General features: G+C 40.2%; 1 protein-coding gene across 1 annotated transcript; it reads right to left on the minus strand.

Moving 5' to 3' along the window:
- Window positions 1-360: 360 nt before the first annotated feature.
- On the minus strand, window positions 361-14,454 carry USP44 (ubiquitin specific peptidase 44). The gene is made up of 5 exons (XM_009080798.1): window positions 12,951-14,454; window positions 3,395-3,593; window positions 2,787-2,895; window positions 1,229-1,434; window positions 361-843 (listed from the first exon to the last, which is right to left on the minus strand). Exons 1-5 carry the CDS (start codon window positions 14,376-14,378, stop codon window positions 680-682), a joined length of 2,106 nt encoding a protein of 701 aa, XP_009079046.1. The 5' UTR covers window positions 14,379-14,454; the 3' UTR covers window positions 361-679.
- Window positions 14,455-17,019: the final 2,565 nt, after the last annotated feature.

The following is a 17,019-nucleotide window of genomic DNA, read 5'->3' on the forward strand; positions in this document are numbered from 1 at the left end:
CTAAAACATGGAAGTCTTGGTACAGACCCATTCTTATGTTGTTAAATGCTCCTCTTACATACATCCATGAAAATAAGTTCATGCTCTATTCCCTCAATTTCAGGTTTTAAGAAATTCTATCCATGTATCTTTAGTGTGGCTCCCTTGAAGACTGCAAAATAACTTCACAGAAAGTTGTCTAGGAAAAACTCAGTTACTGACATGTTTAGCATTCCTTGCTGGTGAATGTTAATATTCTAAGACCTAGTAGCAATTCCTGCCAAGACAGGAAGAATCACTATATCATTAGAACTATACTATAAAATGTACACAAGCATATACAGAAAATTAACCAGAGAAACATCAATTGCCGACTGAAAGTTTTCTAAACCAATTCAAAAATATCAAAATACAAAACCAGCTTAAAAAATAGCCTGAGGTAAAAGTTCAATGTACATAGCAATCTTTTTCTTAAAAAAATAACTGTATTGAAATTCTAGATACTTAGAAAGTTACTTACTGTCAATAAAAACTTTTACTAACCGTTGTACAGAGTACTTTAGCTAATACAAAAGTATATAAACATTGAAAAAGCACAAGGCTGTGCTTTGATTTAAAAATACATCTTTATGACAACTCAAACAAACACGCAGTTAACTGGCTTTGGATTAGCTGCTACTGCTGTCCATGGAACAGGCAGCTAATTCTGTGTGCTGCTTTCAGCTGTGCTAGGACATGGTACTTTACCATGTCCATTTGCCTGAGTAAGTCGTTGGCTGTAAAACAAAATGTAGGCTTGAGCCTTGCATACTTCTTCCATAGTGCACATGTTGAGCTTCGAATCATTGCAGTGTACCCAAAATCCTACAGAAAGGAAATACACAAGAAAACCCAAAGTCATCAGGACACTGACTTGAAGAAATTGCATTATATTTAATAATTAGTGTTCAGAACCATTTAGTGATTTGTGTAGAAATAGTCAACTGTTTCAGCTGATGTAGTTTATTTGCCTCTATGTGTTCAAAGCCCAGCTTAGCTGCCTCAGAATGTACAGGACAGTTTATAGCCAGAACACTTTTAACAAGCCAATACAAAAACTGAAGCGTTGCTATAGAACTGCAATTCTCCTTCTTGGCAGTTAAGCTACAAGTGATTCCCTTCTGGTTTTGAGAAAAGACAGTAACCAGATCAGTTTATAATTCCAAACACCCCTTTCTCCCACACTCTTTACTTCGCAGCTGGTTCCTACCTCCTTCTGAATTGTAGCAGTAGGCAGTGTAGTGCCCTGAGCCAAATCCTTTCCCGTGATGCATTACCACAGCAGACAAGTCGTAAATGAAGCAATCAGGCAGGAGAGACTTGAGGGATTCCCTGCAGCAATAAGGCTCCATGTTCAGCATTTGATCAAAGCTAACATGTACACCAATCTTCTCACGGTGATTGCGTCCCGACCACCTGGGAAGTTAAACCACATGAAAACTCAGGTTTCTTTCAAAGAAAGAACATAGCATTCTCAATTATGTTTTAACATCTGTTGTTTTCACTATTGTCTTTGTGCACAAAATAAATGCTAATTGGCTTTTTTTCCTTACACTTCCTCTTTCACTTCTTTATTTCAAGGCCTTTTTAGATGTGTCTATGGTACCTACTGTTTTCATCTGCTGAAACATCCATTTTAAGATCTGTGTAATGCGAGTGGGTAGTACTTCCCACCTATTTACACCTCATCGGTATTTCTCACTTATTCTCTCTCATTTTCAGTTTCCTTTGTATTGGGGACAGACAGTACTAATGTGTGGGCTAAGAGTTCAGAGAGACGCAATGTCCATTTCCTTACTCTCAAGCTAATGAATTCATGTATTTGGTTATGTGAGTGTCCTGGATTGCAGTGTGGGGGGTATCCATGGTATGTATTCTATTGTCATCTCCACAAGCTGTTAAAGCAGTGATCGTTATCACCTTGTCCCTCCCTCAGGGCAATCCTGATGGCTCCCTCAGGGGCTGTCTCTGATTAATGGGCTGTCAAGGACCCATGCAGGACACATCCTCCCAGTGATCCTCATCGCCTTGTCCCATGGTGAGATGACTCACCCCAGGGATTGGGAGCCAAATATGCTCACAGGGATATAAGCTGGGGTTTGGACCAGCACAGAAGCCCTTTGCCTGCTGGATTCCCTGAGGACAAGAGCTGCTGCTGGACCTTCAGGAGAGAACCGGATCTGCGGGATCACTGCTCCAAACCCATCACTCCAGGAGGACTGCAGCCCCCATTTAATGGGACTACTACTACACCCTGACTGACAGGGTGTCAGGTTATTTTCTGACTCTGTCAAGTTATTTTTTTTGTATTCTTGCATTTGTGTTGTTTTGTTGTGTTGTTCATATTAAATTGTACTTCTGACTCAGAGCCTCTCACCGGTTTGCTTTTCAAACCAGCACAGTGAGACTTCCACTGAATACCCCAGAGGTCTGTACATTAGTGGTTTTGAGCATTTACTCTATGTGAAATTATCACAAGATTCACTTTTACCAACAGAGTTCACAGCAAGGTTGGTATGTTTTGATCAAAAAGGATGAAGTAACTTGGTACTAAAGTAGTAAGTAGCTGAAATTCAAAAAGTTAATTCCCTACTTATAGCATATCTTAATGATGTTTAAATTGAACAAGAAAATAGTTTTTAGTAGCTATTTCTCATCATACTAGTAAATGAAAATGAAACTGATGCTGAAAAACATCGATCCAAGACAACAGAAAAGCAGGACTGAATTTGTCAGTTTGCAACACTTTTTGTGGTGGTACTACTTACCTAAACCGTTTAAGGTGTAATCTGAGAACCTGAGGTAGTCGACACACCATAAGCTGCTTCTGAGCTTCTGTGAGTATAACTGGTTTAGAAGAAAACTTCCTTCGTTTTGCTGAGGTCAAACACACAGTTACACAATATAAATCTCAGTAACAGCCTTGTATTTCTGTCTAAGACTTATCCACAAAAGTTTTGTGAACCTAAGTATCTATGGCATGTACCTCCTTAGCAAGGATACACTCTCAGAGCCATTTTGCAAGGATTCTTTTATGCTCCAAGTACAAAATACTTAGATATTGGTCACTTAGGTTAGTCACTGTAAGTTATAAAGCTGATGGGCTCTTCCGCTGGGACTGTCAGAATCCCCATTAGTGTGTGATGAGACTGTATCTAAGCAGAGAAGCATTACACTTCAAAAAAAACACCTTTTGAACAATTTAATCTTCTAGGTGGTGAGAAAGTGCTGTCAAGTGACCACACTAGGACATAAGAAAAAGGTGTTTGTTTGCAACATACTTTTAAGACTTTTACTATTTTCCCACTATACTTCCACTGTCAGTTTATATTTTACACGGAGAATGTATGCATGAGTACATACTGCCTTTACTCACTGTTGCACTGATCACATGCATATATCTTTCCTTCCAAAGCTTCAGTTTCTGTAAACTTGGCCAGCATTTCTGTCAGCAGACATGGATACTGAGATGACATCTCCTTGCCGTTGCAGTGATACCTCTCGGGAAACTCCAGGGACAGATCCCAGAAAGGTTCTATGGTATTTGATTTATTGTCACAGGCAAGACATGTAACCTGTAAAAAGATATTTCACCAGTTGCTTACACTCTATTTACTTTGCTAAAAGTGCACCAAAACAGAGCTCTAAAAAGATTTTTTTCCCTAGAGATAACCAGCGTAACCAAACACAAGGCACAGTCATTTAGCAAAAGAAATGATACACCTAATTTCTCTGCAGCAGCATGTCCAATACTGTTATCACAAACAGGCAAGCATTCTTAGGTTTTACTGAGAAACAAAAACAGTGTCAAAATGTCCTGTCTTGGACTGTCCAAAAGAAAGCAGGTGGTGAAGTCTCAGGAGTCTTTTCTCCAAAAGGAGAAACTATAGCTTTAGGTTAATTAAAAAAAAAATAAATTAAAAACCCAAAACAAAACACACAAAACAAAACAAAAAAAGGAACAGCTGGGGATTTTAAAGTCATATCCTTCTTACTTTGTAAGTCTTCCAGGGAAGCCTGGATTAGGAAGCACACTTCTTCAAAGAAAAATTAACAGGTAAAAATAATTTATTTCTTCTTTCAGTAAGTGGATCCATCGTCACACTAGGGAAAGGACAAGCAGTAAGATAACATAAATAAAATATCAAAAGTGAAGTGAGTCAACCTGGAAAATGCAGGTAATACAGCAGGGGACAATTAATTCAAACAAGTTCAGTATTTAGGAAAATAAGTTAAAAGCAGTAGCTCTTCGAAGCTGGAAAGACAACACACTAGGTGTTGCATGCTTCCTATTTAGGAACATACTGCAAGTTGTTTGGAACAACTAACACAAAGACACAGTAAATAAAGGAATGAAAATCCATGTGGCATCCAAAGATTGGTATTTCACAAGCTGGCTTTTTTATGCTGCTGTTCTGCATAAGGTCAGTGTAGATCCCTTCAGCTGGGCTAGTAAGCTTACACAAGTATGAAAATAACTCAGTTTTGTTCAAGAGCTCTTTTATTTCCTCTGAAGGTTTGCTGTTAGGTAATCATTCACCCTGCTCTGTCCGTTATTTCATCATCATTTATGTAAGGCCTGACCTGTCACCTCATGGTACCTTCCTCCTAGGTATACTCATGAGTAATTATCTGATGCATTTATTAGCTACAACAGTTCCATGTGTTAGCCACCTCGTGTGTGTGTGTGTGTGCTGGTTTCCCAGCATACACAGTTAGCAGTGGAAATGATAAAGCTGTTAACTGCTTTAAGTTGTAAGATGAAAACTCCACTGCCTTGGTTCTTAGAAAACAAAACTTCAAACTTACATGGCAGAAAAGAGAATCTTTTCATTTACACTGACAGGAGCTTCTTCAGTAAGTGCTAACATCTGGCAAAGTTTCAAAGCCACAAACTATTAGTAATTCATAGCTGGAATCTATACTTGGAGACAAAATGATATGTTTGGCCACAGTTCAAGCTAACTCCAGCATAAACAGAGAATGACTAATAGATTTCTGTTGTACAAATGGGTATTTTTGTTGGGCCAAAAGTTTATTTAATTGATGAGTTACTTAAGAATTTGTTGCAGATGAATGTGCACTGAAGATTAATGTGCTCAGGATAAAGAACATACATGAACTCAACAGGTAATTTTAACAAGTTCTGAGGCTTCATATTTAGTGTATTATGTTAATAATATTCTAAGACCCTCTTTCCCAACTAGTTAATAAATACTATCCCAGGGAAAAAAAAAACCAAATAAATACACTAGCTTCCAATTTCTGCCTCTCAAAAAACCCTGAAAAACGGATGCAATAGAGCTACTTCTCATCTGGTCATGCAACTGTGAGCAAAGTCGATTTGTGGGGACAAAATCTTGCGCTGGTATATGGTCACACTTGTTTCCTCAAATCCAGGACAGTCCTTCCTGTGACACTGCAGCACAGTTAAACTCAAGAGTTATCTGGGATTGATGCAGCTGCCAGCAGACAAGGAACCTGCCGTGTTTGATAATCAAGCACCACAGCCACTCCGTGCACTCCCTCCCACTCGGGGGCGTGGAACCAGAGGAAAATCAGGGCTGCCACAAAGGCTGAAGCATTTTTCTTAGCCAGGCCTGAGCTTACGAATCACTCCGCAGGTAGGAGGATCCTTACCCTTCTGTGGAATCCATTGGCACTGGCTTCACAACGCTCCTATCACTGTTCTTTCTGTCCTAACCAGGACTCCTTGATCTCACACTCCTCTACCATCACACAGTGCAACCCAGATTTCCCTTCTCATGAAAGGCACTGAAGTTGTAAAAACTGTCCAAAAGTTAGCTGAACAAGATGTGAGGTTTTTATTAGGAAAAAACAAAACAGAACCCCACACATGAACTTAAAGGGCAAAAACTTTATGCATCTGTCTAGTGTAACTTTTCATGTAGAAGCAAGCACAATAGTAACAGGGAAGAGAGTCTGCTCTAGCAATCTGGTCAGTGATGTACATCTTTTTATGACTATAAAATTTTGACTTCCAAATTCAGAGTTTTATTTCACCTCTCCATTATAATCCATAATTGCTATTTTAGGCAGCCTTAATGTAACAAAGCTACATGGGAAGTCCACATTAGAGGAAAGAAAGTAAATTACCAGTTTTAGCTAGTCTGAAACCTCTGCCTTATCTTCCACCCTTACCACTCTCTCATGCCTTGAAACACGGGTATTAAAATACAATTGTTTGGTTAAAGCTTAGTATTCAATCATGGGCCAAAGGCCAGACTGAAAAGAGCTGGATCAAATTGCTTGATTCAAGCTAAGCATGGAGACCACTCAGACAAGCATCATTGTGGCCACAATAATTTGATGGACAGCCACTGCCCTGGATGGCATTCAGTCTAAATGCAGCCAAAGAAAATAGTTAACATATTGCTGCAGAAGAAGCCAATTCCATCATCCACTGTTTTGCTTGTGCTCCCTGCACTTGCATGGAAGAAAGAAAACTGTTACCACCTCTGCCCTAATCCTTTTCTTGTTTGTTTATAAGAACAGTAAGATAAAACCAGTCCCATTTTTGTGCTTTCATTACTAAAGTTTTCACTAGATAAGACATACATACAATGGTTAGTAATTCAATTTTTCCACAGCAAAGTAATCGAAGCTGAAAGGGATTTCTAGAATACTGCTGTAATATGGAATTCATGTGACAGTCTGTATTAAAAAAAGCCCTAAACTTTTTAGTGATGAACATACAGCATCATCAAAATTATCTATTTAGCAGAATAACATAAGCATAAGCACAGCAAACTCAATAGCCTCTTAGAGATTAATTTAAAATGTCACTTGGAAAGCAACTTGACAATCATTTTGTGGCTCAGCTAAACATAAAAGCACAGAGACTAATACAAAAATAGAGAAATCAATATACAGGTAGGTCATCAAACGGTTTAAATGCAAATCCTCCCATTGCCTACCTGAAATTCTCAGGTTTTTGGTAGTCTCTTCAGTGGGAGACTTCACACTCTGCTCTACATAGGCCACTCTCAGCATTCTCCCCCAAACTCTAACTCACAGCATACTACCCAAAACTGGGGGCGTTCAAACAACCCAAAGATTGCACATTTCCCCCTACATTGGTTAGAACCTACTTCACTCTCTGAGTCTTGGCATATTCATTTCTCTGAGCACTGCAAGTTGTTATTCTGCTGTGCTGAGCAGGACCAGGGGGAAGTATTTTGCTCAGATTCCATCTTCAGCATGATCAGGAATTAATTCAACTGCTTGGGATGTTTTAAGTATGCCTAGAGATATCAAAAGCTAGTTCTTATCAGGCACTGCTATAATATACGGTAAATTATTGGAAAACAACCCTCACAGCCCAAGAGAGGTTTGTAATATCAATAAACAGTAATTAATCACAACTTTGATGTAGAGGAAACTCATTACTAAATCTGCATAATCACTGCTCTTCACTTTCACTGCTATGTTTGGTGTTGCTCTAACAGAAATCCAGGCAAGAACTTCAACTAAGGCACCAAGTTCAAAAGTAGTGGAATCAGCACAAAAGACTTTCAAAACCCACCCCAAATAATTTCCAGAGGGTTCCTCACCACTCCAAAACAATGCTGAAATGACATTTGCTAGGGTATTTCTTTGCTCATTCTATTTACATTCAATTTACTCAACAGCATTCTAGATAAAGAAATAAAGTTCTGTTGTACTTTGCAACATTAACTTTCTCCTTTGAATTAGGTACCCAAGCAGCTTTCAGCACAAACTTTATCTCCCCCCCTCCCTTACTGGGTCTTCTTTAGCCAGAGAAAATACTAATTGCCCCTCTCCTTCCACTTGCCTTGAATTAGAAGCTGACCCTTCTTAAACTTTAAGAATAGAGTGAACTGGCTGATAATCCTGCAAGGCCACTCTTCACCTTTCAAAAGTGCTGGTAAGGATATGGCAATCAAGGAAGGACAGGAAGAAAGCAAGTGACACTCCTACTTCAAGGAGTATCTGGGGAAACTACAAGCCAGTCAGTGTCACCTTGGTCTGTGGGAAGCCTCATGGAGCACAGCCTGGAAACCATCTGCAAAGGTGTTAAGAGTAAGATGATTGGGAGCAGCCACCATGGATGAGATGACTGACAGAGATACCCAGGGAAGAGTGGAAAACAGTGCATGTTGTTTATCTTGACTTTAATGAGGCTTTTAACACTGTATCCCATAACATCCTCAGGGAAAAAAATGAAGTGCAGGCTAGATAAATGGACAGAGAGGGGGGCTGAAACCTGGACGAGCTGCCAGGTTCAGCGGGGAGTGGTCAGGGGCATAAAATGTTGCACCACTACTGGTATACCCCAGGAGCCAGTTCTTTTGAACTCTCAGCAAGGCTGCAGATGACACAGAGCAGGGAGGAGTGGCTGGTAGGCCAGCTGGGGGCACTGCCACCCAGGGCAAGCAGGACAGGCTGGGGAAATGGGACAACAGGAACCTCATGCAGCTCTGGCAGAGGCAAATGCCAAGTCCTGCACCTAAGCAGGAATCTCCCCAGGCACCAGGACAGGCTGGCTGGGAAAGCAGCTCCCCAGAGACTGGGGGACAAGTTGCCCATGAGCCAGTAACATACCCTATGGCAAAGCAGGCTAACAGCCTCTGCAGCTGCATTAGGCAAAGCATTGCCAGCAGGTCCAGAATGCTTGGTATTGTATGGGGTTGAACTGGGGAACAGGTAATTAATTTGAGACACACATGTGCTATACCTCAACACCAAGAATGCCTCCAAATCAGTCACATTAGAAACACATTTCTATCCTTTCATCATTTTCCATGTCATGATAGTTTTGATTCAAACTTTTTGTGACTATTAGAATCAAAATCTAAAAGTGGTCTCTGACTTCCAAACAATCAAAACCTGTGTACTTAATGTTATCCCAAGGAAAACACTTTTAGTTAAAAAGCTGAAATTCAAGAGGTAAAATCTGTGTCTATACGTAAGATTTTGCCAGCAAAAATATCTTCGAATTTCCAAGATCTGCTAAGTTAGCTTCCTAGATCAACTAGATTGTCTAGACCAGCTTTCACAAATACTCTGTGCTAGTTGCCCTGTCTCCCTTTCCCCTCAATCCCCGGGTATAAATCATCCTTACACAAAAAAAAACCCCAACCTAACACTGGTATGACTACACATACACCAGAGCCTCTCCTAGCATGATTTCTGAGCACATGTGAGACAATTTTCACAAAGCAGTACTAAAAATACATATCCACACTGAAAGCTAAAACCTGCTATTTCCATTTCTGGATTTTGAGAAATACACCCGTCCACTGCCTGGCTTAACATGGACAAAGTTAGAAATGAAGATGCTTTTAAAATTGTTGTATACTGCGCTATTTAGTTAGTACCATTCAAAAGAACAACCAAAACAACTTCTGAGAAGGACAGTAGCTAACATACTTAAGCTCTTGCAGTGTACTTTAAAGATCTGTGAGTCAGTGTGGGTCAGTTTACCACTGCCACATAACTTCATGGCACAGTATTTTCTCCTTTCCCATTGAAGAATCAAGGACAGGAGACAGCAAGTACCTCCTACAAGAGTACAAGCACTGAGGGAACAGTATTTTAATAGACATATTGGCAGTTGCTTACAGTCCCAATGGCTTTGAGAGGTATGAGCCATTGCTCCAGCAGATTTGCCTCTGAAAGCACACTGTCTGCAAGGTTCAAACTCCTTTGCCCGGTAAATACAATAGCAGCTTCTTCCAGACAATCACTGCAGGAAGACTGGCTGGCATGTGAAAGGCCAGAATTGACAGGAAGTGGTTTGCAGCTGTATATCTGATCTTTACTTCCCTTAGATGTACTGAGTATTGAAGTTTCACAGTCTGTACTGCCGAGTAAATACCTCTAATCCTAAAAATGACATTGAAACAAATAAAACTTACAAAAACAGAGGCAATCCACTCATGCTGTTCCAAGAGTTACCCCTTCCCTAGTCTAGTACTCCGTAAAATAGTAAAATATTTCACATAGCAGATGAAGAAAACTTACTTTGAATCAGCTGAGAACATAACAAAACAAAAACAACTAACTCATATAAAATGTGCAACTGTTTTGCACATCAACTAAGGCTCTTTGAAGTTATCAAGAAGTATTCTGGCATAAGATTCTCACACACTCAATTATCCCCTTTCTTAATCGTATACCCTAAATTCAATCAGTGCTGAACCAGGCAGACATTTCAACAGCAACAGACTGATGGCAAACTAAGGATTATGACTTCCCTTCAAGTCAAACTAGAATAGCCAGAAGAAGGGGGGAAAGGTTTTATCGCACATGTGAAAGCAAAGAGAAACTGAAGTAAACATACGGCTTATTTGCATCGTAAGTGACCCTCTGTGTACAGTATCAAGAGTAGTTCAGAGTATTCCCGAGGTCTGAAGGTCAGGAAGATTGACTTCACTGCAGTTGAGTATCTCACAGAACCAAATACCTTCAACTGATATTTTCTCTACAAAGGGACAGTAAGTACAGCAACATTTTAGTGATTCTAAAACAGAAGGTATGTGCACACAGAAACTGCTGCAAACAGTCCTCAACTCCCCTTTTTCACTGAAGAAAATGCAGCTTATTAAATACTCTTGACTAAAATCACATCCTATTTTTAATAAACACAGCAGGCAACAGCAAGTATCTTCTAAACTGTCAGACTGTCACAGCTTGTAAGTAAAGTCAAGCCTACAAGGACTAAACATATACTCCTTGCTTTTAAGTGCTAACAAGAGCAAGTCTTCTGTTGGTTTTTTTTCAGCCCTGCATGGGTGTTTTCCTGCCTTTTGTGTTAAGTTCATTAAAGCGGTTTGTGCCGGTTCCTACAAACACCTAGCGAAATCGTGATGCAGGAATTTTACAGAGGAAAGGAATTGCCTAACAAAGTTTTTAAAGGTCATCCTTTCATGTGCAAACACGAGGAGCTGAATCATTAAGATGACCCGAGTATATTTTATCAAGGAAGATTTCACTTCTACGGTGGTCAGGCATTTAAACAGGTTGCCCAGGGAGATGGTGGAGTCACCATACCTACAAGTGTTTAAGAGACATCTAGCGCTGGAAGATATGGTTTAGGGGTTACAGCAGAGCAACAAGTTAACAGTTGGACTTAAGGATCTTAGAGGTCTCTTCCAACCTTGAAGATTCTGTGATTCTATGAAATATAAGTCTTCAAGGGTTACCTTTTCCTTATAATACTTTTCATGTTCAAAAGTGCTAGCGAAGACTAAACTGAAACAAAGGGGTGGCAGAAGACAAAGGGAACATGAGGAGAAGTGTTGGACAGTCTGTGAGAACTGCCTAACAAGCCAGGGAGATTACTACAGATAACAGCCTTAATACCGTTTTCCTTGTTCCTCTTCTTCAGGCATTCTGAAGCTCCTCCAGGCTGTATTTTGCAGAGACATCAAACAGCTGCATGCAGCAAAGAGCTGTTGTTGTAGTCACAGAAGTCACAGGATAGCTCAAAACTGTTTAATTCCCTTTCAGTTTTACTAAATAGTGTGTTTTTTTCTGTTTGGTTGGGGTTTTTTTTAATTAATTTACTCAACAGTGAATTCTGACTATTCCCCTCCCTGGTCCCAGGCAGGTGGGAGGGTTTTTAGTCACAAGCCTATTCAGATAAAGCTAAAAATATGTCAAAGAAGTGGTGCTACTGAAATGATGCTTTTGCCTTTAGAGCCTTGAAAATTCTGTAGGAAGGTCTGGAATGCAACCAAACCTTGCCAGTGTTCTTAAACAATTACTTTATTAACAAAGTTCCTGTCTCGGAGACGAATGGGATTTTCAAAAAATGCTCTTACACTGGGCCAGACAGAAGGCAGAGGATCACCCCGTTTAGTGGTAGATCTAACAGTTTCTAGCAGTTTTGCAAAACCTAAAGATGACTAAACCCGAACATATGCTGCAAACAACCTTATTACCATACCTACAGGTATGATAGCAGTAAACAATCCTACCTTAGTCAAAAATCACTTGGATTTCTAGCTTCACATACTAAAACATTAAACCAATCAAATAGTCAGAATACAGGGAACAGCCACATCTTTGTTAATTTGTATTAAACCTCTTCTTTACACCTCATATTCATCGAAAGCTTCTGCACTCCCTCACAAAAGTATTCACGCATACTAAAGACCAAGGCCAGGGAGCCAAGATTTTCACAACTTCTGTTCCCCTTGCAATGTGGTTAGTTTTTAGACTAATTCAACAAAAAACAAGCATTTGTTTTCTCAGTTCTCAGACACTTGTACGGGCACACAGTTGGGATATGCATACTGGTAAGTGAACACATTGAAGTACTTAACAGGAAGTCCAGAAGAAGGGAAAAAAAAATAGTCGTCATACAGAAAAAAACCAAAACCACCGTTGCCTCCACCCCACAAATTTGGTTCCTGTGTTAACAGAGCCTTGTGTATCTTTGTGTTATAACAAAAAAGCATTAGTATTTCCGTATACAAAATCACGACACACAATTACTCTGTGGTAACACATCTCAAAGTCAGGCTATTTACTGAAATAATATCCCGTTTGGCACCAGTTACCTAATCAGTTTCGACTCAGAAACCGAGATTAACACCTTCCTTAACACTTTTTATCTAGTATCACTATAGTGACAAGCTAGATAACTTTAAATTGTAAATTCTTTATTCCTTCAAATTAGTTGGTGCTTAATAACAATGACAAATATTTCTCAGTAGCTGGAAAGGTATATTTTAAAATACCAAATTTAACACTTTTATGTTTACCAGATGAGTCTTCTACTGAAATGACCTTTCTTCTGAAACTGTGTGTATTACATCCTCCCCATCCCTGCCTGGTAGTTATAAACATAGAAGCCTTTGAAGTATGTCCATCACTGGATAGTATAAATCCAGAACTACAAATCATTACATGCCTTTAAAAAAAATAATCATAACACATACCTGACTTAACAGCTGTCCATGAAAAATGTTGTTAACCACATTCAAAACCTGTTTTATAAGTTTTCTTTGAGAAGCAGGGATGAGAGCCGGGTATCTAGATCCTGTAGTCGCCAGTTCCTGCTGTACTTTATCCAAAAGTTCACAAAGAAATTCCTGAGCATCTTGTTGGGCATACCCTCTGAAAGCTGGAATTAGTCTCCACACAGAATGAAGCATGGCAAAAGGTGACACCAGCGCCCATTTGCCAGACCACATAACCTGGAACAGAGTATGTAACTCATGACAGAGAGAAATATGCTCTGAACTGGGCTCCCTGGGCTGAATGAGTTCCATGCTTTTTGATGCTCCTCCACTTAACCCAGAGGATAAACTAGGCCGCCTCACAGAAGGTGATCCCCTTACTTTCACTTGGTTCTTCTTCACATGTAATGGTGAGGCAGTTATTGACAGGCATTTAGATGAAGACCTGGTTTTACCTTTGGTTGCTGCTGCCAGCAGTTCCTGAGTTTGGTTGAGATCAAGCTTTAAAAAGCATTCTCGAAAAATGAGTAAGTGACTTAATACCTGCAGGACAGAATTCATATAGCATGTATTTCCCAGGTTTCTCAGTCCTGTTACCCCAGGAGTCACTGTGGGCCTCCGTTTAATTGGAGAGTCACTTATTTTTTTCAACCTTAATTCATCTGAGGTATACGTTTCTTTCAACTCTGCCACGGATTCCATGCTCTGCAATGCCTTTTGAGGACAGGCTTCTGTTTTTAAGGACATTTTAATCTGGTTTCGTAAACGACTGCTCTTTCTTGGAGGCATCTTTTCCATCTCTGCTTTCAACTCACGCTTCCGTTCTTGTCTTCTCTTCCTAGCTCTCTCCTTTCTTTCCTCCTCTTCTTCACGCCGCCTTTCTTCTTCCAAAATCTTTTTTCCAGTAGGTGTCAACTCAAGCCAGGATCTGAATATTTTGCCAAGGAACGCTCGGCGTCGGTGCCAGAGAGCTGTGAACATGCGATCTTCATTCCAAAGCAAGGCTTGGGCACCGCCGTGGGAAAGGTAAGAATCGTCGCTTGTAGCCATAGAACGCAGAGTCCTCCCACTTCGAGTAGTGCACTCATAGTTCTGACTCTTGATTGCACTTAATGTACTCCGCAACAATTTTAAGTCCCCAGTTGCGTTATCATTGAGAACATAATCGTCGCAGAGATAACAGAAAACATACAGCTCGTTTACTTCCAAAGCCACCGGGTGACTGCTCTCCTGAAAGTGCTTTAGTGCATGTTCCTCAATGTACCTGCCACACGCCACATGGGAGCAGCTGAGGCATGCCCACACGGACTCTGTGGTGTTGCAGTCCACGCAATGCCATTTCTGGGGATTGAGAATGGAGTGATCTTGGGCCAGTCGCAGACGTCCCATGTGCTTACACTTATCCATTATTAAAATTGAAATTGCAGAGCTATGCTGGTGAAACACATCATCCAAACTTTTTTCTGTCCTTGGTATTTCAACCTGCAACTAAACGAAAAAGAAAAAACCACAACATATAAATTTCAGTTCATAAATACCCAACTGTATTGCTTCTACAGGAGTCACTACACCAAATTCGTACTTGAGGCTAAGACTGTGATCACCACCCAACTAAGTCCCACCAAACAGATGAAAGCAGTCAGTTATCTAGAGCCACACTCAGCAACAACAGCAGTTCCACAGACCAAATGGTCTGAACATCGCAATTTATATCCCCAGTACTTTCTGGCTCATGACTGAAGCATACCGGCCTGTTGTGGGTTTTTCAAAGGAGCACTGATTTTGTTAGAAGACACTGTTAACAGAGTTCGGATACAAACACAGCTTAAAGTGAGACAGATTGCCCAGAGAAGCTATGGATGCCCCATCCCTGGAGTATTCACAGCCAAGTGGGATTGGGCTTTGAGCAGCCTGGCCTAGGGGGAGGTGTCCCTGCACGTGGCAGTGGGCTTGGACTAGATGACCTTTAAGGTCCCTTCCAACACAAACCATTCTGTGATTTCAAAATTCTCCTATTAATTCTATCCCTTAAGCATACAGATGCAGAAGTGCAAAGTTCTGTTAAATTTATTATGTTTACACAGTGCCAACAGTTCAGACAAATGAGGCTTTATACAACTCAAAGCCTTAATTAAACCACACCTTTAATTAAATCACTGCCCCTCTGTGCTCAGTCAAGCCCATTATACTATTACTACAATAATGTATCTTAAGTAAGTACAATTTGACATGTCATCCTAACACCTCTGAAAGAGCAACCTGGAAAAGCAGAACCTGATTTCTTAATAAGACAGAACTACCAGGAGACATCTACCTCAGCTGCTGCAAACTTTATAAAAGCCTGCATTTTGAACAGATCTTGCTAACCCACGTTTTCAGAACATCATGTAAAAAACTGGCTAGCACTACCTTACATCCTTTATTAAGTTTATGCAGTTGCATTTATTTGTTCAAAGCTGCTGTATTTGCTTTCCACTATAAGGTGCATTTACCTAAAACAAACAGGCAGGCTCCGATTAACAGAAATTAATTTCTGTTTTTACCATCTTTCTTCAACTATCTTCTGTTAAGAGACATTATCAAGACACAAAGGAACATGATCCTGTGATGCATCAGGAAGTGATTATATTTGGTCTGGAGCATTTGTGCTCACCATGTCCCTGACTAGAAGGGCTCAATAGCAAACAGCATCAGTAACATCCTGTGCAGTACTTGCCAGATGAAACAGTCAGTTCAGTGAGGAGCTCCAAATGTTTGTCAAACATCCAGGCTATGCCAAGTCAGACAAGCCGTACCAGTACATGCATGCTGTGGACCTGGCCTAGGCTGTACCATATCAAAGTCCAGGATTCCATGATTCTGTGCTTTACAGATAAGTAAACCATGCTACAGAAGCAGTGAGTGATTGACACAACACTGGACAGAACCCAAAAACTGACAGTCCAGTTATTATCCTTAAATATGCTAATATTCACAATTTTTTACAGTTCTGAAATACACAAGAACAGGTTATTCAATGTATAACAGATATTCAGTTTAAAATGAGCATTAGATAGAGGGAACCCTAACATACAATGACATGACACCACTAAGGAAGGGAAACAGGTAAAAGGTTGCAGCTGGATAGGAAAGAAACTCTAATTTTCATCTGGTACTTATATAAAAACTGTTGTTAAAAGATTTAATAAAATATGGCTTTGTTCGGTTAACTGGCCCACAGCTAGTGCCTTTTAAAATGAATACAGATACCAGCATAAGAGCTATAACAACTCTCTAAGCACATAATCAGCATCCAGCACTGCATGTGCTGTACAGATCTTAATTCTATAATGGAGAAAAGGTTGAACCAGCTATAGTGAAACCAGTAAAGTGTACAGTCTTACATGCACATTTTAACCAACCATTCTCATTCATTTTAGCTAAAAGCTGTCTCTAGTCCATATTCACGGCACTGAAGAATTTCAGGCACCCATTTCCCAGACCAAGCACTAGCTAGAAAGTGTATCCTGGGAGGTGGAGATCCCTTGTGTGTTATGGTCAACAGGTCACAAAAGTAATGGCTTGCTTCACTTTTTCATCTAGCTAGCATCCAGAACATTCGTTCTTTCCAAAAGGCAATCTATTCCTATGCTGCTAATTAGATTCTTTTACAAATGGCTGTGCATACTAAGTTTGCTTTTTATATTGTCTTTAAGACCATTAGCAGGATCCCACATCATCCAGTCTGACAACCTGCTCCCCCCAATAAAGGTGAGCTTTTCTAACACTGATAAAGTCCCCGTAAATTTCAGAGTTTGACTATATATCTATGGATATTAATTCTTCCTGGACTACTGCAGTAATACCTATGTGTGCTGCAATAATTAAACACGGTACACAGAATCTTAAGTGACAGGATTCATCTTTGTGGTTTTGGGCTAACAAATAGATTCTCCTGCATAACGTATTAGTAATGGTCCTTTCCAGCAGACCAGAAAAGAACTCTACACCCTGCCTTCCCACAGGGCTGTCACACACAGCAATGCTGTCAGTCACAGGAGTCTGACAG

This window comes from Acanthisitta chloris, unplaced genomic scaffold (genome assembly GCF_000695815.1).
Source record: "Acanthisitta chloris isolate BGI_N310 unplaced genomic scaffold, ASM69581v1 scaffold21718, whole genome shotgun sequence".
Classification (NCBI taxonomy): Eukaryota; Metazoa; Chordata; class Aves; order Passeriformes; family Acanthisittidae; genus Acanthisitta; species Acanthisitta chloris.